The sequence below is a fragment of the Lagenorhynchus albirostris genome, chromosome 9 (assembly GCF_949774975.1).
Source record: "Lagenorhynchus albirostris chromosome 9, mLagAlb1.1, whole genome shotgun sequence".
NCBI lineage: Eukaryota > Metazoa > Chordata > Mammalia > Artiodactyla > Delphinidae > Lagenorhynchus > Lagenorhynchus albirostris.
In genome coordinates, this window is record NC_083103.1 from 9,541,087 (window position 1) to 9,565,298 (window position 24,212).

The 24,212-nt window shown below is 55.9% G+C and overlaps 1 protein-coding gene across 3 annotated transcripts in view; it reads right to left on the bottom strand.

Annotated features, from left to right (window-relative positions):
- The window catches only part of FADS2 (fatty acid desaturase 2), a 43,467-nt gene that overhangs the window by 7,108 nt on the left and 12,147 nt on the right, over nucleotides 1–24,212 (bottom strand). For 2 of the 3 annotated variants that reach the window (XM_060158978.1, XM_060158980.1), the window contains 8 exons: nucleotides 18,599–18,724; nucleotides 10,043–10,103; nucleotides 9,556–9,632; nucleotides 4,750–4,847; nucleotides 4,392–4,488; nucleotides 4,006–4,085; nucleotides 3,420–3,545; nucleotides 1,321–3,065 (listed from right to left, as the gene is read on the bottom strand). In XM_060158978.1, the coding sequence (XP_060014961.1) occupies nucleotides 3,014–3,065; nucleotides 3,420–3,545; nucleotides 4,006–4,085; nucleotides 4,392–4,488; nucleotides 4,750–4,847; nucleotides 9,556–9,632; nucleotides 10,043–10,103; nucleotides 18,599–18,724 (717 nt within the window). In that variant the 3' untranslated portion in view covers nucleotides 1,321–3,013. Of the gene's footprint in view, nucleotides 1–1,320; nucleotides 3,066–3,419; nucleotides 3,546–4,005; nucleotides 4,086–4,391; nucleotides 4,489–4,749; nucleotides 4,848–9,555; nucleotides 9,633–10,042; nucleotides 10,104–18,598; nucleotides 18,725–24,212 lie in introns of those variants that run through there. The other variant, XM_060158979.1, reaches the window with a different exon arrangement.

Genomic DNA, 24,212 nt, shown 5'->3' on the forward strand with positions numbered 1-24,212 from the left:
TGCCCTCAGAGCCACCACTCTCCTCCCCCTCCTGGGATCCTGGTTGTCACTGGTGAGGGATGCTGGACTTACAGCTGGCAGGGGTACAGAGGTGTGTGTGTACTCTACCATCCTGCGAGCCAGGGTGCGAGGCCCAGCCCAGGTAGGAGGCAGAACACAGGCACAGGTAAGAAGGATGAAAGGTCTGTTCCCCAGTGTCTCCCAGATTTGAAGGCTTCTGGTGGGTGTCCAGGCAGGGCGAGGCCAAGGGCTCAGTGTTGGGAGATGACAGCATCCTTGGAGCTCTGTAGCCCACTGCCTTCTCTGTACAAATGGGGAGACTTCAGCCTTGAAGGCTGGGGCGGGCAAAGGACTCACCCAAGGCCACTCAGTGAGCCAGGGCTGGGTCTTTGCCTCTTGGCTCGAGGCTTCTGGAATCCTAGGTCCTACTCCACAGTCTGTGCCCACTGGGGAATCACACACACCCCCTACCTGGATCAGCTGGCTGTCCCTGCCGGCTATACTGAGGTCATAGGCAAAGCGAGAGGGAGGGCAAGTGTCTGCTGTGGAGCCTCCCCAGCCCTGCTGGGAGGAGGCGCAAGGCCAGGTGGGGAGCCCCTGGGATTCTGGCCCCCGTGAACCTCTTGGTTCTCCCCTGGCACAGCCAGCTTGACCTGCCAGCTGAGCCAGCCCAGAGCAGGGTCATCAGAGAGCAGTGTGGGAGCCACTGGGAGGTAAAAACGGTACGAGTGCCCCTGGCGCGTTCCTGTGGACTCTTTCTGGGCTTGGGGACTGAATGAGCCACTGCACGGGCACAGCGGCCACAAGACATCTGGTCCCCAGGGCTTTCCTCAGCCCCTTGAGACTCTCTGCCCCCAGCGCTCGGTACAGTGACCAGAAACGGGTAGAGGGGAATCCAGCAGAAGCCAGCTGATGTGGGCCTGTGGGCAGACAAGTGGTCCCTAAAGGAGGAGGGGGATGGGAATGAGGATGTCAGGAGGCGGCCTGGGCCAGCCCCCTGCTGCCCCCCGGAGACCTTCCGGAAAGCCTCACTCCGGTGGTGGTGGTTTTGTGGGAGCTGCGGAGAGTCCCCAGCCCCCAGGAAGAGGAAGGAGGGCTCATTTATTTGGGCCATTTGTCCAAAATTCCTGGCCTGGAGTGCACTGCGGGGCAGGGGAGAGGAAGTCCTCTCCCGAGAAAAGGCGTGGCGGCGGGAGGGGGCTGGGGAGGGGTGGACACAGGGAAAGGGCTCCCAGTGCAACATGGGCCCCCTCCTCCACCCTCCACCGACATCCCACCCGGCATCAGCATGCAGGACGCGGCCAGCGCTGATCACGGAAGTGAGAATAAAATCACTTCATTTATTTCCAAAAATGTAGGGGTGGGGAAGCAACATGATAAAAATTAAGATCAGTTCCCTATGGATCCATTCTGCCCCAGGGGAGGGACAGCGGCTCTTCTGGCCAGTGTGTTCTCAGTGGGAGGGCCTCAGGCGGACCCTCGTTGCCATGGCAACCTGAAGGTCCATCACCAGCCAGGGCGGGTCCCTCCTGGCTGGCCAGCGGCTGGTTCCTGTCCCGCCCTCCCCTGGAGCTACATAATGGTTAGTGGGTTAATTTCCAAATGCAGCGGCTCTGGATCCTCCCAGGGGCACCAAGCTCCCCACCCTCCCCTCTCACTTTCCTGTCCCCTCAGCTGTCTGGCCTCCAGCCCCAACCCCTCCTTGTCCCACTAGGTCCCCCCCAAACCCCCGGCTCCTCAGGGTCACCTCCTCCGGGACTCCTTCCTTCTCTGCCTCCCGACACTCAGGGCCACCGTGGCCTCAGTGAGTGAGCCCAGCTCAACCCACTGTGGGGCCTGGGGAGGCTGCGAGGGGCGGCTGGTAACAGGCAGATTGTCACATGGCCCAGTCCCGTTGCCGCCCCCGTCAGAATGCATCCTGTAGCAAAAGGTTAAAAAACCAGGAAAAGACAAGACAGCATAGAAGATGGTGAAAGAGAGTGTCCATGCGGGCAGCCCCAACCTGGGGAGGGGCTGGGATGAGCCCCCGGGCTCCAGTGCCCGCTTGCAGCCTGTGGGACCCAAGTCTGCACGGGCCAAGCAGCCAGGGACTGGCTGGCACTGCCCGGGAGCTAACGGAGCACTCTGGGGAAGGGTCTGATTGCTCCGGAATTTTAGGCCTCTCAACCAGGACAAACATCTGAACAGGGATGGGGGGACAGGGCTGAGCCTACAGGCTGGCTGACCCCTGACCTGGCCATTGCTTCTGCTAAGCCCATCTGTGGCACTGCCCCCTTGGACCCAAAGTCCCAGGCTCTGGAGCTGGGAGGCAGCAGGGTGGAACTGCTCGAGCCCTGGGTCAGAGGGCTCCAGTGGGGCCAGGAGGACATTTCCCTGGGCCCCGAGGCCTGAGCTGGCTGCGTTACAGGCACAGGGAGCCTGGCGTCAGGGCCCAGGGGCTGAAGACCTCTGAAGAGAAAGTGGGGCCTGCAGGGACGCCCCAAGTACCGATCCTGGCGGTGGGAAGGAGACCCAGGCACAAAGCACACCACCCCACATAGGGGCAGACGGTGGGCGGCCATCAGAGAGGGTGGAGCCAGGCTTGCAGGCTCAGGGAGCCGTCCTGCTGGCTAGGACCCAGCCCTGCAGACCTCAAGAGCATCGGAGGGAGAACAGAAGGCGGTGTGAGGCCTGGAGGCCAGGTGCAAGGGGGTGGGGGCCACAGGCTGCACCTGTGCACCTCTGGTCTGCAGATGCTTAGGGGCAGAGCGTAATGGCCAGGCTGCAGCCACCTGGCTCTGCTCCTAGGTGGGGAGAGCCGGGCTGACCGGGCAGGCCCCAGGAGGGAGGGTGCTGGGGGGAGGCGCAAAGGCAGCGAAACCAGAGAGCAAAACAGGAAAGACCGAACCCAGAGTCTGTGAGCCAGCAGGTACCACAGCCTCATGACACCCCCCTGAACCAAGTCCCACCCTTCCCTTTGGCCACCATCCCCACCTGGTCCCCCTTCCCCATGGGCACCCGGAGGGCTGCAGCTTCATTTGTGGAGGTAGGCGTCCAGCCACAGCTGCCCAGACTGCCTCAGGGACCTGGGAAGAGAGAGGGATAGGGACAGTCAGGGACCAGGGAGCCCCAGGAAGCGGGGGGCTGGGAGCATGGGTGCCTCCTCTCAGCTCTCAGCCAGGGGCCTGCGGGCCTGCTAGCTCAGGGCTCCCCGGGACACCCCGTGGAAGGACCAAGGGAAGGTCCTCATCCAACCCACACAGAGGCCAGGCAATTCCTGGCGACAGAGGGGCCGGCTGGGGGCACCAGTGCCAGCAGGGCCTCGGCTCCTCTCGTCACCCCGTCTTCACCATGGGTGGTCCCAGCTACATGCCTCTCAGTCTCCCCGCTGTGCCCCACGACCTCCAGGGGCGCCTGCACCCGTGCCCGCCAGCCCTTACCTGATGATGTCCTGCAGGGCCTGCAGCAGCGGCTTCTGCTGGTACTCAATGCCATGCTTGGCGCACAGGGACCTCACCAGCGGGGCGACCTTGTGCAGGTTGTGCCGGGGCATGGTGGGGAAGAGGCTGGGGAGAGTGCGGGGGGCCGGGCGTGAGGAAGCACCCACCTCCTCTCACAGCCCACTTGGAGGCTGGCCGGGCCCAGGGGACCCCGTCCATCTCTCCCTATGTGCCCACAGGGGCAGCTGGCATGTGGAGGGGGAGGGCTGGGCCTCGGGTTCCCTGGCAATAAAGGGACCAATCACCTGCCCTGCTAGGCTCACGGGACCAAGGAAGATGCCAAGCCACACGTGCAGGGGTGGGCGTCACTATACCGTGTGGCCCAGGGCAGGAGAACCCCTCTCCAGGCTTTGGGGGGGCGCTGGGGTGGATATACGCTCTAGGGTCGGTGGGGGGACCTCACTGGGGAAGAGAGAGGTAGTCCCCAACTGCTGCCCTCTGCCGGGGAGGCTGGTGGCTACTTCCCTCCACTGTACGGCCTCCACCCTCCACCCACCCCCACCTCCCCGCCCGCGCCTGCGCTCACTGGTGCTCGATCTGGAAGTTGAGGTGGCCGCTGAACCAGTCATTGAAGAAGGACTGCTCCACGTTGCAGGTGGCTACCAGCTATCAGGGAGAAGGGGGATGAGTGGCCAAGAGCCAAAGCACAGAGGGCCCCGTCTCCTTCCCACGAGGCCCAGCCTTACCCAGGGGTCTCACCGCCCTGCCCAGATTCCCCACTGGTCCCTCCAAAAGCTCCCCGCCACTCTCTCTTGCCCAGCCCTGTTCCTCCCAGCGGAAGGACACAGGCAGCCCCAGGGAAGCGCAGGACGGCGCCGGGCCCACTGGGCAGCCACGTTCCCGGGAACCAAGGACATGGACCTCGGGTCCAGGCTCCGCAGGGCCCCGGTGGCCAGCTCTGGCCACCCTCACCTGGCTGCTGAACCAGTCACGGTAGGGCTCCTGGTCAATCTCCATGACGATGTGGTTCATCTGCGTGACCCACACAAACCAGTGGCTCTCCAGGAACCTGGAAGCGAGCTCGGCTCAGCACTGGAGCCCGGCGTGCTCGGTCTCCACGGGGCCCGGGGAATCGGTGGGAACAGAGCCTCCCTCCCGACCCCGCGCAGCCCAGGGCGGGTGGGGGGTGAAGTGAGTGCAGCCCCTGTGAGGGGCCGGGGCAGGAAGTGGGGACCTCTGAGCCTTTCCTCTTGGGGGCCTCGCATCAAAGCCCCCATCAGTGCCAGTGCTCGAGGGGCCCGGGGATTATTAACCAGCAAAGCGTAGGCACCTGATGAAGTTGAGGAAAATGATGGCCCCCAGGACACCATAAAAAGGGATGTAGGTGATGAAGAAACGGGCATAGTAGCTGATGGCCCAGGCCAGGTCCTGCGGAGAGAAACAGGTAGATGTGGGAGTGTCCCGCCCGCCCCCCGGCACGGCTTCCCGACCACAGGTGTGTGTACACAGCACCTCCCTCTCACTGCTGGGCCAAGGAAGCTCAACAGGCCTCCGTGAAACTGGGCACCAGGCCCACGGAGGACACGACGCCTGCCAGTGCAGGGTGTGCACGACTGTCTTTATATGTCTAGGGAAATGCTGAGTGTTTTAGCAACAGGAAGGGAGCTGCAAGCTCTGCATTTAGGGAAGTAAACAGGGATGGGGACCAGCAGATGCCAGCCATGGGGAGGGGCCGGGGGTCAGCAGCTCTTTCATGGTCCCGAGGATTCTGAAGGTGCATTACCATCTGCACGCACCCCTGACACCTGCAGGTTCACAAACTGCTCATCAGCACCTGGGTCTCCTTCCCGGACATTCACTCCAGCACAACAAAGGCCAGAGACACCATCCATCGCCCGCCTCTGGGCCCTCCCAGCAACCTCTGACACTGCTGGCCCTCTTCCCACACCTGATTCTCCTCCTGGCCCCTCTTCCTCTCGGCTCTCCTCCCTTCCTGGGCAAGCACCTCCCCCAGCTGCCCCAATGGCTCCGTAACCATGGCAACCAGAGCGACCATCTTAGCTCCAAGCAGACTCTATCTTTCCCTAAGCCCTCCCATCCCACCCAGATCAGCTCACAGGGATTGGGGACCACTGTCTTCTCAGCCACCCTGACCCAGCCTGTTCCCACCTCAGGGCCTTTGCACTGACTGTTTCCTCTCCCTCATCACTTCTCCCAGACACTCGGCAGGGTAGTGATGAGAGCAGAGGCTCCGGGTCAGGCTGCTGGCTGTTAATTATAGCTCCACCCTACTCTGTGTAGCTGTAAGTAATTTTCTGAGCTGTGCCTCAGTTCCTCCATCTGCAGGATGGGAAGAGAACACCCCCACACCCCCTGAGATTCTACATGGCTTGAAGGTGTTGCAACAATAAGCACAGTCCACAAGTCTGAGCTCTAAAGACTCCAATCTGGTCTCTGCACCACTTTGCTACCATAGAGACTTTCCTAACATGCAAGCTGGACCACGCCACTGCGATCCTCAAAGCCATCACGGGCCTCCTTCCCCGCCGGGGGATAAAGGGTAAAATCCAGCCCCTTAGTAGCTGCACGGCCCTCGCATGCCTGCCCACCCACCTGGCCTCATCCGCAGCCCATCTCCCACAGCCAGGCTGCGCTGCAGCGTCTGCGTCTCGCTGCATCCACCTGGAAGCTCCTCCCCTTATCTGCTCAGCAAACTCACCCTTCAAACGAGCTCTGTTCAGTTAAGCTCCACAAACACTCAGTAAATGCCTTCTCTGTGTCAGGGACCGAGTTAGGTGCTGGGGGCAAAAGGAAGTCCTTCAGAGCCCCTCGTCTGGAAGGACAGACTTATACAGAGATCCCTTCAATATCATATGCAAGGGGACACACAGTTACAGGGGTGATGGGAGTGTGGCGTGACGTCCCGACCCGATCCTGATTTAGGAAAGGCCTCCATCAGGAGGTGGTGCCTGTGCTGGGCTGGGAAATGCGGGACGTCAGCTAAGCAAAGAACAGTAGGATGGATGTTTGCAGAATGATGACAATACGAAGAAAAGCCCAGAGAAAAGACCGGGCAAGGGCTGTGTTTGCATACAGATTATATGCTCCACATACCCCAGCCCAAGCGCTCGAGGTGGAGGCGGGACACCAAGGCCAGGTCACGTCCGCCTGGGGGGACTGGCCTCTACCTTGCCGGCAATGAAGACCCACTGAGAGCTTTAAACAAGAACATGGTCCCTTCTGGACCTTAAACTGGATCCCCGCCAACTGGAGGTGGGGAGATTCGGTTATTCCAGTAGCTCAGGAATGAAATGACAGAGGCCCAAACCAGGACCCACGGCACTGAGGAGGAGATAACAGATTCCAGAAATATTTAAGAGGCAGGGACAGCTCCACCTGGGGACTGCTTGGTCATGAGGAATCTGGGCTGGTCCCTGGCGTGGGTACCATCAGCTGGGGTAGGAAGGGGTTGGGGGGAGCGGCTGCGGAGGGGAGTCGAAGGGCCAGCGGTGGGCAGAGGGCAAGACCTCAGGACCGAGGCGGTCTAAACATTCATTTTAATTCCGTGTTTGTGCGTAAGCAGTGCAGTAGTATGTACGTATATATTAACGGAGGTGCGTTCTTAGGTATTGTTGTGCGGAGCGATACGTGACTGTGGGACCACTGGTTTCACAGGTAGGGGATGGAGGAGATGCAGGGTAACAGAGGTGGAGGAGAACCAGCAGAGGCGGCACTTGGAAGCTGACACGGAGAATTTTAAGAAGGAGCAGTAAGTGGTATCGGATACAGCGGACCTCCAGGAAGTTGAGGCCTGGGAAACATCCCCAGGATGTAACCACTGGCAACGCTGGCTGGCATTTGGGGCTGGATAATTCTCAGCTCTGGGGGGCTGTCGTGGGCACGGTAGGATGCCCACTAGAGGCCAACAGCTCTCCACCCCCCCTGAGTTGTGACAATCAGAAATGTCTCCCAGGACTTCCCTGGTGGTCCAGTGGTTAAGACTCCGAGCTTCCACTACAGGGGGCACGGGTTCGATCCCTGGTCAGGGAGCTAAGATCCCGCATGCCGTGGCCAAAAAAAAAAAAAAGTCTCCCAGATGTTGCCAAGTGGCTCAGTAGAATTGTGCCTGTTGAGGACCACTGCCCCAGGTCACAGCCACACGTGGCACCCAAGCTCACTGTTACCATGAATCAGAAAACCACAGCGCAGGGCATGCCTCTGCCCATGTGGGCCCCTGAGGGGAGCGCTGGGTCTGGCGCCATGCCTGGCTGCAGTCAGCTACAGTTTTGTACTAGAAACCCAAGCTTGAACCCTACTCCCCAGCGGGAGAGCTCTGCCCTGAGGGGCCCGATCAAATGTCCCTGGCGGGGCCACCTGAGCCGGTTCAGGTACAAAGTCTGATTCCCTTTCCCGCTGTCCCTATGTAATGCTTTGTTCCTGAGGGAACAAACACAGTTTAAAAAATAAAAAAAGGATTAAATATTCATGTCAGGAGTCATTTGCCATGAAAGCAGATTCAAGTACCCCCGGCAGCAGCATCGCGGTCCCTTTCTGCTGTGACCCCTTCCAGGGCCCAGGTGAGCTCAGGTGCAGGAGACCTGGATTCCAATTTCCACCACTTAACTGATCCAGAAACTCCTTCCCTCTGGCCTGTGCCTGCCTTGCTGGCAAAACAGGGTTAGATGACACGACGTAGGGGGCAGTGCTTAACCGTTCCCGGAACACAGCGGGTACGGATAAAAGAGCGTGTCTTAGAAGAGTGTAGTACAGGTTTTACCAGCACGGGGCTGGCAGAGACCTCAGACTCCCACCTCCTCCCCAAACAGCCCCACCTGCTCCCGAGTCCCAGGCCTGGCCCTCTTAGCAGAATCAGCAGGCACCTTTGCCAATAACGCCAAGGAGAGAACGTAAGACAAAGTACTTTGAAGCGCTTCAATTGCTGTACAAACATGGACAGTGGTGGTTGGGGTGTGGGGACAGGATCCAGGCCGTGGCATCGGGAGGTCTGGGTTCTAGTGCCTGACCCACCCCTCGGTGTCACCTTGGGCAAGTCCCAAACTCTTAGAGTTTCAATATCTTCATTTATGAAACTAGGTTTTTTAAAAAAGACCAGCAATACTGACTCAGTGACTCTCCGCTTGGTCCCGAGGGCAGGGGCCCTGTCCCCGCCCCAGGGAATCCTGCTCTGCCCAAAGCAGTCTCTGCCTAGGGTCACTGCTCCACCCAGGGCATCCCGTCACGGGCACATCGTCCTCTTCCACAGAGCCACGCCTTCACATCTACATCAAGCCAAGGACCTCTGTGCACCACGCCACGCGGCCCTCTCCAGGGTCCCTTTCTCTCTGGAGTTACGGGCTGGATCACATCCCCTAAAATGAGTATGTTGAGGTCTTAATCCCCAGGACCTCACAGCGGGACCTTATTGGGACATAGGGTCCTTGCAGATGTAATTAGTGGAAATGAGGTCATTAGGGCGGGCCCTAATCCACTGGGATTAGTGTCCTTATACAAAGGGGGAGACCTGACACAGATACAGGCACACACAGAGGAAAGATGAGGGACACAGGGACGAGATGATGGTCATTCACAAGTCAGGGAGAGAGGCCTGGACTAGATCCTTCCTCAGAGCCCTCAGAAGGACCAACCCTGCAGACACCTTGATCTCGGGCTCTAGCCTCCAGAGCTGCGAGACATGCGATGCTGTCGCTTAACAGAAACGCCACTCAGTTTGTGGCACTCTCTCATGCAGCTGCAGCAAACTAAGTGCCCGGCGGCTCTCCATTTACCAACCAGAGTGCAGTGTGGCCCGGTCCACCGAGTCTTAGGGGCCGCACGGGGACACAGGAGGGCGATGGCTGGAGCAGAGCCTTGGATGGGTGGGCTCATACGTTGCCTTCAGGAACTTTCTGAGGAGCTCTGCCAAGGCCGTGGCTCTCCCAGTGGGTGCCCTGTGTGGGGGGATCTTTAGGGTTGGGGTGCTATGGCCTCCCTGGCTCCTGGCAGCCTCAGAGCTAGTCCCTTCCTGAGGGCGACAAGGCAGCCACCCCAGGAGGAGATGCCAGGGGCCCTGCAGGGCCCCAGGGTCCACTCGCCTCAGTCGCCCTCCTCCCCACACTCCCGGGCCCCCTGGACTCACCACCCAGTCTCTGTGAACGATCATGGACATGATGATCTGGTACTGGAAGTATAGGGGGATGAGCAGCGGTGGCCCAACTGCAGGAGAGAGAGGAGAGGCGCTTAGAGGGCCTGTCTCACCCGGGTGGGCCTGGAAGATGGGAAGGAGCTGGGGGCAGAAGCCGGAATGTGGTGTCAGCTGTGCAGCTCCTGGGCAGAGGCGGCCGGGGCCCCGGTACCCGAGGAGGGGGCTGGGAGCAGACAGCACCTGCCGGCACCCTGCCCAGCGATCATGAGTGTGGGACCTTGGCAGGTGTCTGGGCCCATGTCCCTTCTGCATCATGGGCCACGTGGGGTTTGCCTGGGATGGCTGCTGTGGTCCCTTCTCCTCTCCCAGGTCTGGTGTCACTTTCTGGGTCTGGAAGGTTGTCAGGTGGGAGGGGAGACAGAGGGCCACACTGGGGCGAGAAGGGGGTCCGGGTGTGGTTGCGGGGTGCCCCAGCACTCACTCAGGAAGAAGTACTCGTGCTGGTGGTTGTAAGGCAGGTATTTCAGCTTCTTCTTGCCGTACTGAGGAGAGAGCAGAGACCGTGAGCCCCCAGCACCCCTCAGGCTCCAGCCTCCCGTGCTCTCCTCCACCTGCTCTGCAGCACCGTTCCTTCCTCCTGCCCAGGGGGCTTCTGTCCTCTGCACCCTGGGCTCCCAGGGCTGGGCCCCTGTGGGCTCCCGGCCACTCCGGCCAACACTTCCTCAGCCCTCGCTGGGCGTGCCAATGCCAAGCTGCACCCCATGCTGGCCTCCGCTCATGCGCTCCTCTACGAGCGGTGCTTCCAAAGCTGAAGCTCTGGGTCAAATCACTGCCCGAGGCCACAGGGCCGGCTGGGATCTGGACCCAAGAAAGTGGACGCAGAGCCCATGCGACAGGCACTAAATAAATGCCGAGTGAATGCACAACTCAACAGTGCATGTGGCGGGCGCAGACACCCAGAGGGAGCTCCTTGGCCAGTTTCCACCCCTTTGGGAGACGGAAAAGCTCCTGGATCCCCCTGAGAAGCTCCCTGGAGCCCGCAATGGGCAGGAGAACTCAGGTAAGGGCCTGGGGAATCGTTAACAGGCACCAGGCCAGGCGCATCTACCTTCTCGGAGCCTCCTGCAATTCCCAGGCCGAGACTTTTCACTTGAGGATGCCGGCGGGCCAGAAGAGGTCACCACGTGGACCACGTGGACTCTTCAGGCCACACCTGGTCACCTGGTCCTACCCAGGGCACCCTGACACCCAGACATTCAAGTGAGATGGGCTGGGAGGGCTGGCTGGGGCGTGGGCATCCTCACTGTACCAAGTGGCTCAGGCCACACTGAGCATGAACCCGGGTGAGGGGACCCACGGCCCCACAGGGCCCCTGCAGCTCCTTAATTCAAGGTCCACCCCCACAGGGCCCAGCCCACCTGGCCCTTAGGGACTGAGACCAAAAGATGCTGCTCGAAGAGGGGCACCTGCGATGCTGCGGGTCTGTGTGGGGAGCCTGGGCTTCGACTCTGCCTCTCACCTGCGCTGAGACACCGCACAGGTCGCGGAGCCCGCCTGAGCCCTGTTTGGCATCCAAATCACTGGTTGCCAAGAGGAGCCAATGAGAACAAGGGCGCAAATGCCAGGGGCTGACCCCTGGGCCACAGCTCCTCAGCCCCCCTTCCCCCAGCCCCACCCCCGGCTCCGGAGGCTGGCGCGCTCTCATCCAATCATGTCCACTGCTGCTTCTTTCAGCTGGGAGATCAAAGCACGATATGGACGGCGAAACCCTGGACATCCTCTAGGCCTGTGCTCCTGTTCTTGAGGTGAGAACACAAGAGGGGAGGGATTGCCAAAATCACAGGGAGAGCCCACGGACAGAGGGGTCCCGGTGGGAGCAAAGCCAAGCCTGTCCCCAGGACGTGCATCTTGGCACAGAGGCCATGGCCGTGGCCCACCCAGCTGAAGCACCACCAGAATCAATCCCTTTGCTCCGTGCGGCCCGCTGTGCCTTGGCAGGGGTCTCACCCATCCCCAGAATGCACGTCCTTTGGACGAAGGCTGTCAGTGAGATTGCGGCTGGCCTTGGAGATGTCCCAGCCGGGGGACACCAGACACAGTTCTGGACAACTTTCCAGAGGAGGGAGGGATTAGAGGCGCCCCCTGAGTGGCCGGTCTGGTGGTCTGAGTTCTGGGGAGCATGGGGCCCATAGAACAGGCCCCCAGGTCTTGCTCTAACCTCCTCCCAGAAGCCAGGAACCAGGCCCATACATTGTCTGCAGGCTTCTCCAGCCCTGGACAGGAGGCCTCCTACATCTCTGCCCCACAGGTCAACCCAGTGGACAGCCCCAGGCCCAGAAGACCCTCAGGCTGGTCCAACTCTACTCGGGGAGTGAGCACTGAAGGCAGCGCAGGCTGGCTGGCGGAGGGACCCCACAGAAGGTCTCAGGGGTGGGCGCAGCTGGGGAGTTGGTTTGAAGCTGCATTTGCACAGTAAGCACCCTATTTGCACTGATCCATGGTGCCCTGTAGGGGGTGACAGGAGATTATGCGGGGCTGATGCTCCCCAGCTGCCCCTGGCCACTTAGCACTGCAGGCTCCCATGCGTGTCCCCTCAATGCCCCAGACTGTCGTGTGGGAGCTGCCGAGTCCCTGCCCCCAGGCAGCGGCAGGCCTCCCCTGTCCACCCCTGAGGGCTCCCAGCCTTAGAGAGGCAGGGGCTCAAGATTTGGAAACAATCTGTTATTTGAGCAAATTGCTTTGCTGTCCCCGCGCCCTCCCACCCCATGAGCTGTGGGCTCCTTATTTGTCAAGTGGAGGTATGATGGGTACTTCTTAGTACTTCTTAGGGCTGTCGAGGGCCCGTTGGTGATGGGGCCGTGAAAGCACTTCAGGACCGTGGGGGAAGGCCAGTCACGGTTACACGTGCGCCCGTGTGTGGTAACGTGCGAAATGTCACGGGACGCCTGTTCCCGTCTTGATGACCTCAGTTAGGGGAACTGCAAGGTCGCCTGTCAGGGTAAGGCTGATCCAGGGCACTAGCTTTCCTCCGAAAACCAGCCAGGCACAGCTGTGGTTTGGTGATGCCAGGCCCGGCCCGGGGCCAACCTTCTGGTTTCTTGACTTTCACACGCTCAGTTCTTTGCAACACTCAGTTGTATGTCATGGGCACAGGGAAGGGATGGGGAGAGCTGTTTCAGAATGTACCAAGCTAGGAGGAGGGGCTCCTGGCTTCTTATTTCATCAGGAAGCTGGAGGGATCCAACAAACACAGGCCTCTAGTGTCCAGCAGGTGGTGGCCCCAGGCAGGGCCCCACAGGACCCGGAAGCCCTGGCTGGGAGCCAGGCAGCCTGGGTTTGGATGGCGGCACTGCTCTTCTAGCTGTAGCCTTGAGCAAGTTATTTCTCTCTCAGTCTCAGCTGCTCCATCTATAAAATGTGTTTGATGAGGGCTCCTGCCTCCCGGTTAAGCAAGGATTAAGTGACGCCCCACGTGCAGCGCTCGGCACAGTGCTAGGCCCGGGGACTCAGTAAGAGTCAACCTTCCTCCCCAGTGGGGACCACAGGCCTCTGCCCTCCAGGACAGTCCTTATCACACACAGGGAGAAAGCTCGGGTCATGAGGCCATCACAGGGGAGTTGCAGGAAGATAGGGGGTGCTTCCACTCGAGCTGCGGGCGAGGATCCGGGTGGCTTGTCGTGTCCAGACCCCAGGGAGTGGCGGCACGTGCAGATCCTGCTTTGACACGTCCTCAAACCGAGGCTGAAGGGAGCACAGGCCCGAGGCAGAGGGAGGTGGAGTACGGCCAGCCCCGGCGGCCTGTCTTCCCGGAGGCCCACAATCCTGGGCCCCGGCCAGCTGACCCTCCTGTGCTCAGCCTCTGGAAGGACCACAAGGGCGGGCTTGGATTACGGGCTGAGGGGGTGCCAGGGGCATGTGCAGGGGACTTTTCAGCATTGGAACAAAATGTCTGAGGATGGGCTTCCCTGGTGGCGCAGTGGTTGAGAGTCCGCCTGCCGATGCAGTGGACACGGGTTCGGGCCCTGGTCCGGGAAGATCCCACATGCCGCGGAGTGGCTGGGCCCGTGAGCCATGGCCGCTGAGCCTGTGCCTCTGGAGCCTGCGCTCCGCAATGGGAGAGGCCACAACAGTGAGAGGCCCGCGTATCGCAAAAAAAAAAAAAAAAAAAAGTCTGAGGAATGACCAGGCCCTTCCTTGTCTGTCAGGGGAAGGGGGAGGGGAGCAGTTGCAAAGCCCTGCCCAGACTCACACACAGAAATGAGGAACATGGCCACGGCAGGCATGCAAGGTGGCAAGACTCCAGCCCGAGGGCCCTGAGAGGAGGGCCACAGGTGCTCCAAGGGAATATTTGGCCTGTTCAAGAAGGAAGCCTGGAGGGTCAGCTGCAGACAGGCCGTGGGGCAGGGAGAGCCTCCCAGATGGGCGGGAAAAGCAGGATCTCAGGCAGGAAGGCAGAAACATCCCCAGCTTCTGAAAGCCCGTTTACAGAGCTACAGGGCTAAGGGCCTCCTCGTTCCCCCCCATGATATGGAAAAAAAAAAAAAAAAAGTGGGTGGTGGAGGGGCAGGATGAGCAAAACAAGACCGTCCTTGACATCACCACGAATTCTGTTCTGAAGTTCCAGTAATGCCATAAAACCCAAGCCAGGAATAAGAGTGTAGAGCGATTAGAAAGAGTCTAAATTTTCATTATTTTCAGGGATGTGACTGTCTACCCGGGAAATTCAAAAAAATCAACTGAAAAACAACTAGAATCATAAGCAGACATAAGTGGACACCAGCTGGACATAAGATAACTAGCCAGACATCAACAGGTTTCCTGAATACTGGAGAAACCCCTATCATAATGACAAAAAATAGAAGTTACCTAGGATTTAATTGAAAAAAAAAAAAAATTCACAAGACATATAAAGAAAAGGAGGACTTCCCTGGTGGGGCAGTGGTTAAGAATCCGCCTGCCAATGCAGGGAACACAGGTTCAAGCCCTGGTCCGGAAGATCCCGCATGCCGCAGAGCAACTAAGCCCCGTGCGCCACAACTACTGAGCCTGCGTGCCACAACTACTGAGCCCACGTGCGACAACTACTGAAGCCGCGCGCCTAGAGCCTGTGCTCTCAACAAGAGAAGGCACCGCAATGAGAAGTCCGCGCGTGGCAATGAAGAGTAGCCCCCGCTCGACGCAACTGGAGAAAGCCCGCATGCAGCAACAAAGACCCAACACAGCCAACAATAAATAAATACATAAAAATAAATTTTTTTAAAAAAGGAAAACCTTTCTAAGAGATATAAAAAGGAGACTCAAGCATAAATGGAGAAAGATGTCTCATTTCTGGATGGAAAGGTTGAATGTAAAGATGTAAATGCTTTCCGGGAGGGACGTCGGCCCACGACAAGCTTGCAGTGAGCTCTAAGGAGCCATCGTGGATGGGTCGGCACGGATCGGCATGACGCCCAAGTCACCCAGACAGGGTCCCGTGCTGACGCTCAGCCCAGACCAGGTGCTGGGGTTCAGGAGAGGATACCCTCCCGCTCAGAAGGGGTGGCGTGACCCGGTAAGGGGGAACCAGGAAAACTGGCTGACTCCTGAGAATTATCAAGGTTGACCAGCAGTCTTAGCCAAGTCCCATTTGGCAAGAGTCAAGCATTCAAAAGTGACACCAGGGGACCTCCCTGGCGGTCTAGTGGTTAAGCCTCCACGCTTCCACTGCAGGGGGCATGGGTTCCATCCCTGGTCGGGGAACTAAGATCCCACATGCTACAGTGCAGCCAAAAAGAAAGAAAGAAAAAAAAAAGAGGTTCAGGGAACCAGGCTCTGATGGGGCTCCACCACTTCTCGTCCACAGCCAGACCCTCTCCACCTGCAGACCCCTCTCAACCCCGTAGAGCTCTCCCCCTTCCCTGGGTGCAGATCCCTGCCGTCAGCACTCCCTCGACTCCTAACACCCTCAACAGAGCTGCTGGCTTGAAGTCTCCTGCTACCCCCTGGAGGGTAACATGCCCATCTGAGGGCGCGTCTTGGCTCCTTCACTGGGCTAGGAGTATCCTAGGAAGAGGGACAATGGCCAGCTCCGAGCCTCCAACACCCAGCACAGGCCAACACAAAGCAGCTTATTCATTCAACAAACATGCGCTGAGGGCCTACTATGCACAGGCCCTGGGGACCCAATGGAGAGCAAACCATATTACTTTTTGATTATTTATATATATTTTCCAGGACTCTAATTCTCTCTTTGGCTCTGTCTAATCTATTTAACCCATTCTTTTGGAGATATACATCTATATCTACACTTCATTTGGTCATTCAAAAATCTGTTTGGTTCTCTTTAATAATCACTTGTTTATTTATCTTAAGTTCATACATAACCTTTCTATAATGTACATAGGACCTGAGTATCCGGGGTTCTATAGCATCTAAATCTGTTCTATGTTGTTTCTTCTGATTCTCACTCATAGTGGCTAGCCTCCTTCTGTGCTGGCGATCTCTGATTGGGAGCTCATTACTTGGTATTAACCAATGGGAATCTTCTTACCTGTATTTGGACACTTCCCTCCAAAGGGGATTTGCCTCTGCTTCTGCCAGGAGCCAGAGGGTGCCACCAGCATGGGACACTTCAGTCCTCCTTGAGGGCCCTGGCTTCGTATAGTTGCCCAAGATCCAGCTTCCCCAGCTCCTCCTGGCCAAGCTCCCAGCTTCATTCTAACTTTTCTTTTGGAGGCAGGAAGTGGGTTTTGGAGATCTTGGAAAACAACAGGGCCTCAAGGAATCATGGCCTCTCTTTGTGGGATATTCTTTTTCTGTAGCAAGAAGGTTCGTCACTGCTCTAAGTCCACCATATGAGAAGGAGAAATTCTCCAATCCCAGGTCCAGGAACTAAGATCCCACATGCCACGTGGTGCGGCCAAAAAATTTAAAAAATTAAAAATTATAAATAAATAAAAGTGAAACCAGGGACTTCCCTGGCGGTCCAGTGGTTAGGACTCCACGCTTCCACTGCGAGGGGCACGGGTTCGATCCCTGGTCAGGGGACTAAGATCCCGCATACCATACGGCCAAAAAAGAAGTGAAACCATGAAACACTGAAAATATATGAAGAACTTTCTAAGCATAAAAGAAAGGTCCCTCCCAGGCAGCATGGTCCTGTGGACACCAGGGTATGGCTCAACCAGGAACCCAGAAACAGCTGGCCTTTCCCCCGAGTATGTGAGAGAAAGGATTTCATGGAGCACCGTGGCCGTGGCCATGGTCTTTCAAGGCCACTGGCAACTGGATGGCCAGATCCCCAAATCCTCCCACCACACCCCCTCCCCAGAAGTCGGCATTCGAGAGGCGTCTAGGGAGAGATGTTGTAAGAAGTTTCGCTGGCCACCCCACAGAGAGGAGAGACGCCTTGTTGCCAGCGTCACTGGTGAGACTAGATTTCGTTTTCAGGGACACAGAGAGCATTTGTCAAGCCCGTCAACAGCTCTACAGCATGAAGCCTCACCCAGAAAGGGAAGCCTTTGTCTTCTTATCAGATGGACCCAGGTTAATCAGTCCTGCTATCTAGACACCTCAAATCAAAGCGAGCAAACTCTTTCCTAGAAGGAAAACGTAAGCATGTATTTTGGCAGAGAATAAAATCCTTGCCCAGCCAGAGAGCCTCCACACTTCCAAAGTACTGAATTTTGGCTAATTTCCTCTGAATTGACAACGTCACAGAAAACCCACGTTCCTGCTCAGATATTCTGTCAGATAGATATGAAACAGGAGAGGGGGGTACCAACCAGGATTGAGGGGACAGGCTATCTTCTCTCCCTGCTCCAATCCTTGGAGGCCAACACTACTGGGACTACGACCAACTAAAGACACTGCTCCTTACTAAGGGTAAACATGCCTCTCTTGGCAAACGCTTATCGGGCCCCTACTCTGCGCGTCACACTTAAGATGTACGTAAAAGCAACAAGGATCTTCTAAACTTTAGTTTACATCACCAATGTATTTCTGAAAAGTAAAGCATATGTAGATTTTTTTAGAGGCTGTCACATAGAGGCTCTACTTTTCACAGAATGTTAAATGAGGACAGTCTTTACATTCTTTAAAGGCATTGGTGGGGGGGCCTTTATTCAAAGACTTAGCAACACCAATTTTTCCTGTCATAAAATAGTGTGGGTTACATTATGGTATAGAAATACGACAGAGCACTTGGACAGCCCCAGGTGGAGGCCCATACACCTCTGACTCCAGCAAGGAAGTGTACGTTTGGTGAGGCAGCAAGTTGCAGAAAAATTGTTTAAGTTTTAATTTTTGTTTTTAAAAAAAGATATGTGTGTGTGTCTACACACATAGAAAACATCTGGAAGGATTTTGTAGTATGTTGTCCACAGTGGTCACCCTCAGGGGCATGACACTAGAGGCAAAGGGGGGATGGTAGAGATAATAGGAGACTCACTTCTTAGTTTGGTCTATTTCTGTTGTTATTTAAATGCTTGTAACAGGTATGTTCTATATTTATAATAATAATAATTTTAAAAAACTAATGTAAAAACAAGGCAGTGTGATGGAGTGGAAGGAAATGGCCTAGCTGTCAGATCTGGGGCCTCATCCTAGACTGGCCAAAAAATGATGTGACCCTGAACACACACCCTCCTCCTGCCAAGCGTCGCTTGGCATCTGTGGTGAAGCAGGTGGGACCAGACCCCGTTGAGGTCCCTCCCAGCATCGGGGACTGTGACCCTCCAAGTAAGGTTTCCTGGGGCTGGTCTTCGGGGACCAAGCTTGAGCTCTGGAATTGTGCCTTCCTGCTAAACTGGAAGGAACAAGCCAGGAAATGCTCTTCCCCGGCCCACGGGAGGTGGGGAGGCATCGACCACTCTGATAAGGATCTGTATCCATTATTTACACAGGACGCCATCCCACAGACATTTCAGCTTGAATAATTCAGGGTGTCCAGGAAAGGTTTTCGTGTAAACATCAGACACTCTCCACCCTACGGGATTCCTCCCCTGATCCCTGCGCAGGCCAAACACCCCCCATGGCCACTTGGTCCCCTTCATCGTACCTCAATGGGCTGCCATTTACCCAGGACAAACACATGCAGCATGTTCACATCCGGGTCCTTGTGGAAGATGTTGGGCTTGGCGTGGTGCTGGAAGTGGCGATGGTTCCACCAGTTGGCAGAAGCACCCTGTCGGGGGAGGAATAGGGGGTGAGCAGTGCAGTCCTCGGTGCGCAGGAAGGGGATCCACGACAGGCCCAGCTCAGGACCAGTTCCCAGCAGGTCCAATACTCAGGGCTGACTTCTCCATTATACACGGGGCCTCAGGCCCCTGAGAGTCAGAATGCAGTCCTGCCAGTGCTGAGTCCAGAGTGCTTCCGTATGGAGCCAGGTCACTCCCCCCCTCCAGGCCTATTTCCCTGATCATAAGACGGTGCTGGGGATGGACGGAGAGGCACGTGCTTCAGCATGTGTGGTGGAGTCTCAGCTCTCTGCCAACACCGGGCCTGAGGCTCCACCTCCCTCATCCTCTGCTGGCCTCCTGCTGGCGTGTGTTGCGCAGAGGGGAACCCTTCTGTTTTGGGAACAGTAAGAAGTGGTCCCTACCATATGACCCAGCACTCTGCCCCTACGTGTGTACCCAAGAGAAATGAAAACAGAGCCACACAGAGACTTGTACACAAACGTTCCAGCAGCATTATTTAAAATAACCAAAAAGCGGAAACGACCCAAAGGTCCATCAACGGATGAATGGATAAATACAATATGGCAGATCCGTACACTGGAATACATTTGGCCATGCCACAAAAAAGTGTGAAATACTGACACGTGCTACAACGTGGGTGAACCTGGAAAACATGATGCTAAGTGACAGAAGCCAGACACAAAGGATTCCATTGATACGAAATGTCCAGCACAGGGAAACCCACAGACAGAAAGATGAGTGGTTACCTAGCGCTAAGGCTGGGATGAGGGGGTTGGGAGGGGATGGCTAAGTGGTGTGGGGTTTCTTTTGGGGGTGATCAAGATGTTCCAAAACTGATTGTGATGGTGGTTGCACACATTCGGTTTGTACACTTTATTTCTGCCTTGCCTCGCAGCATATGGGATCTCAGTTCCCTGACCAGAGATGGAACCCACGCCCCCTGCAGCGGAAGTGCAGAGTTTTAACCACCGGACTGCCAGGAATTCCCTGGTTTGTACACTTGAAATGCGCAAATTGTATAGCATGTGAATTAAATCAAGAAAGCTTTAAAAAAAAAACCAAAAATGAACACAAGCTATCCCTGCTCTCAGATGGCCCAGAGTAGCTGGCTAGAGACAGCCCAGCAGCCAGACATGCGGCTGCACTGAGAGGTGACAGCTGAGTCACACCACGCCCAGAAGGCTGGCGGAGCTTCATAAGCAGTCACCAACAGAGCTTCCTGGTTCTAACGGTCTAGGGACTTCCCTGGCAGTCCAGCGGTTAGGACTCTGAGCTTTCACTACCAAGGGCCTGGGTTCAATCCCTGGTCGGGGAACTAAGATCCCACAAGCTGTGCGGCACGGCTAATAATAATAATAATAATAACAATAAAATTACAATTCTAGCACACAAGAAGCATTGCACGAGTATTTCGTTCAAGGCCACAAATTTCTGTCTCACCAGCTCCAGCTCTGGGCACATTCTGAAGGCACGTCCCTCTGCAAAGTCACCCAGTGACGCAAAGAAGGAAACAAGACTCCTCTGACTCTTCAGCATGAGGACTTCACTGTTGCTGGATCAATCAATGCTTTGGCCAACGGTCTGGCCATCTATAAAAAGGCCTAACTGCGAAAACAAATATTTTACTTGGAAGACGTTTTGATACAAACATAGTCTCTGGACCCTAACGGACAAGGGCGGGAACAGCTCTGAGCAGCTGTGGCCTTTGCAGTGACCTCAGGCCCCTGTAAGCAGGAGGGCCTCAAAACCCAACAGGGCAAAAAAAAAAGTCAGCGAATGAGAGCTTAGAGGATTAAGAAATCAGATGACACATTGGCCTTTCTAGACAAAAGGAACCAAATTCCTGGGAAGAGCTCAAGGGAGTCCCTGGCACAAAGAAATCAAGGGGCAAGGCGTGTACGCACGATGTTTACAATACACCAACCAAGAGATGTTTGTTGAGTAACTGGAGGAAAGACAGGCTATGAGCACCACAGGGATGAGAGGAGGCAAGGTGGGGCCATCCCCGAACTTGGCATCGGCTGTAACGACAAAACATTTTTCGATGGTGCTATTCTGTGCTGTGATTCTTCTCCATCCTTCTTCACTAGGCCCAACCCTACGTATCCTTCCTGGGCACTGGGAAGCCCCCGCCTGCCCTGGAACAGTGACTCAATGCTGTGCTCTCGGAACATGGTGCCAATGTTGCCTGCCCTGGGGATGAAGTGGGGAAGGAGGCGAGCCCTTGTCGAGCGAGGGAGAGTAGGGTATCACTCCACACTGGGGTGGGCTGACGGAGCTGGAAAAGTTTCGGGAGGCCACTCAGAAGGCCTGCCCTTGGGCAGCAGGCTGGGCAGGAGCGGGCCGGCCAGAGTGAGGGTCCCTTTTCTGACAGAAGGAAGAGCCTAGGTGAAGGCCTTGGGGGAAGGGGAGCGTGGAATGTTCCAGAAGCCAAAAGAAGGCCCCCTCAGTTGGGCCAGCAGTGCTGGGCAGAGCCATAGCAGACCCTGAGGCAAACTCATCAACAATATTTCTAAAAATCTACGCTTTTGCCCATCCCACTTTCAATTGAGAGAACCGCCAAGTTTGACAGTTTCTCTCAACCAAGTGCCAGTCTTAAATAATTTTTAAAAATATTTATTTATTTATTTGGCTGCGCTGGGTCTTAGTTGCGGCACGTGGGATCTAGTTCCCTGACCAGGGATCGAAGCCGGGCCCCCTGCGTTGGGAGTGCGGAGTCTTAACCACTGGACCACCAGGAAAGACTCTTAAATAATTTTAAAAAAACTTTTTTTCTTTTTTAAAAAATTAACTAATTTATTTTTTGGCTGCGTTGGGTCTTCGTTGCTCTGTGCGGGCTTTCTCTAGTTGTGGCGAGCGGGGGCTACTCTTCGTTGCGGTACGCAGGCTTCTCATTGCGGTGGCTTCTCTTGTGGAGCACAGGCTCTAGGTGCGTGGGCTTCAGTAGTTGCGGCACATGGGCTCAGTAGTTGTGGCTCACAGGCCTAGTTGCTCCGCGGCATGTGGGATCTTCCCGGACCAGGGCTCAAACCCGTGTTCCCTGCACTGGCAGTTGGATTCTTAACCACTGTGCCACTGGGGAAGTCCCTTAAATAATTTTTAATTAACTTAAACTGTAAAATAACAATAAATTCGGTTTCAGTATAAACAATCAATTTAAACTTCATATTAGGATTTTTAATATACCACCTTTCCAATTTCTAAGTAGTTTCCAACTATTTTAATGCTCTGGGAAAAAAAAAATCAACCATCAGGATTTCCCTGGTGGCATGGTGGTTGAGAATCTTTCTGCCAATGCAGGGAACACGGGTTCGATCCCTGGTCCCAGAAGATCCCACGTGCCGCGGAGCAACTAAGCCCGTGCGCCACAACTACTGAGCCTGCGCTCTAGAGCCCCCGAGCCACAACCACTGAGCCCACGTGCCACAACTACTGAAGCTCGCGCGCCTAGAGCCCATGCTCTGCAACAAGAGAAGCCACCGCAGTGAGAAGCCCGTGCACGGCAACGAAGAGTAGCCCCCGCTCGCCACAACTAGAGAAAGCCCATGCGGAGCAACGAAGACCCAACGCAGCCAAAAATAAATAAATAAATTTATATTTAAAAAAAAAAATCTACCATCAAAAAGAGAAAAACACGAATACATGCAAACATGTATGTAAGGTACAAGTTGTCCTTCAGCTTCAGATTCCAATATGGCTCAACACAGTCCTGACCTTTATTTGAAATGTTGGTATTTTGTTCATTGTGGATGGTTTTGCATTAATTTTGCTTTTTTTCTTTAAATATTGCATTAAAATGTTACTTATCTCAATTCCTGACTCGTTTTGGTGTCCCCTTAAATTCTGTGCCCCTGGGACACGCTTGTGTGCTCACTTGCCTCACCCTAGTTCTGGCCCTGGTGGCCCCAGATAAGGTTGTGAAAAGGCTGTGGGTTCCGAAGATTTCCATCTCCAGATGTAGAGCCTAGATGGCGCCAGGCCTGGTGGTTTGCATTTTATCCTCAGGGCAGTGCCAAACAGAGATTCGACCTCTCAGCACTGTCTCTGTACAAGATCACCCTTGGGAAGAAATGTCCAGCGGAAGTGACATGGGCTGAGGAAAAGGGGGAGTTGGGAGGTGGAGGGCTCACCCGTGGAACCCTACAGCAGCACAGGCTGACAGTAAGAAGCGGGTCCCAACATCTCGAAGCTTGCAGCACCCTGTTCAGTGCCCTCACTGTCTTGAGCTAAGACATCCAGATTGGCAGGGCACCTGAGGACCTCCCTGCAGCCAGCTCCTCTCTGTCCCAACAAAGGGACCAGAGGAACAGCTGGACCGACAAGGCTTGTCGGCAGCCGTGTGGCCACTGGGTGCCAGAGCGATTGCACAAAAGCTGTGATGCTCCTCGCTCTGGGGCGCCCCTGCCCAGCCACACCACTGGCCTGGACACAGCACGCAGGGCACAGCTCGCAGCGGGCTGGGAAGCCATCCGCAGAGCCCAGGTCCCTGACCTCCTGTAGCCTCCCAGCCTGAGTACCCTGTCACCCCAGAGTTTACAAGTCAACGTTCTACATGGAGGCCAGTCTTCCGTCCTGACTGCATCTTCCGTCTGATCCAAGAGCTGTGCCCCAGGGCCCTTCAAGGACAGAGAGACATCAGGCGGGAAAGGCCCTCCCACCCAGAGTCTGAAAACAGGACACAGTCCATCTTTGTTAAGTGTGTGGGGATAACATGGGTCCGGAGTGAAATGTTACTTTCAGTACCCAGGAGGTTTTCTCCAACAGAAAAGAATATAAAATGAAACAAAGTACTCAACTATGTGCAACCTTCACCCCTGAAATTCTGGAAAGAAACCAGGTTCTCAGACAGCTCCAGGCTCAGGTCCAGGCAAACTGTCTGCTGAGGAACTGGTTACTAGTTCAATGGTAGTTCACGCCCAGCCAGATCCGCAGCCGGCAAGCCAGGAGCTGGATGGGGTCAGGTCGCAGAGAGAGACGATTAACCCGGACACGGAGCTCTTCCGAAGCCAGGGTGGGGAGGGATGGGGGTCTTTAGGACACAGCTTTTCTTAGGAAGCAGCTGAATGATGTAGAGGCAGGGCTGGGGTGGGGGATGAGATCTGTTTCCACGTGAGAAGTGGCAAGGACTTACTCCCGAAACCAAGGAGATAACGCCTATCACAGCAGCACAAGGTCGCTGGCAAGTCGAGCTCGCCTTTTCACAAACTTGCCGAGCTAGAAGGCTACTGCAGGTCTGCCTCCTGATCTGGAGGGTGGTGAGAGAACTACCTTCCCTTCTGAGTTTGAAACAACTCTTGCCCTTTGGCTCAGCTGATCAGTACACTGTTTGATTTCCCTTATCTAAAAAGACTTATATGATGACAATATTCCCTTTTCATGGCCCCATATACTTCCAAAACGTACTGGAGGTGGCTTCTGATAAAGGACTCATCTATAACAGAAAGCTTAAAGATAAAAGTGTAAATGACAGGT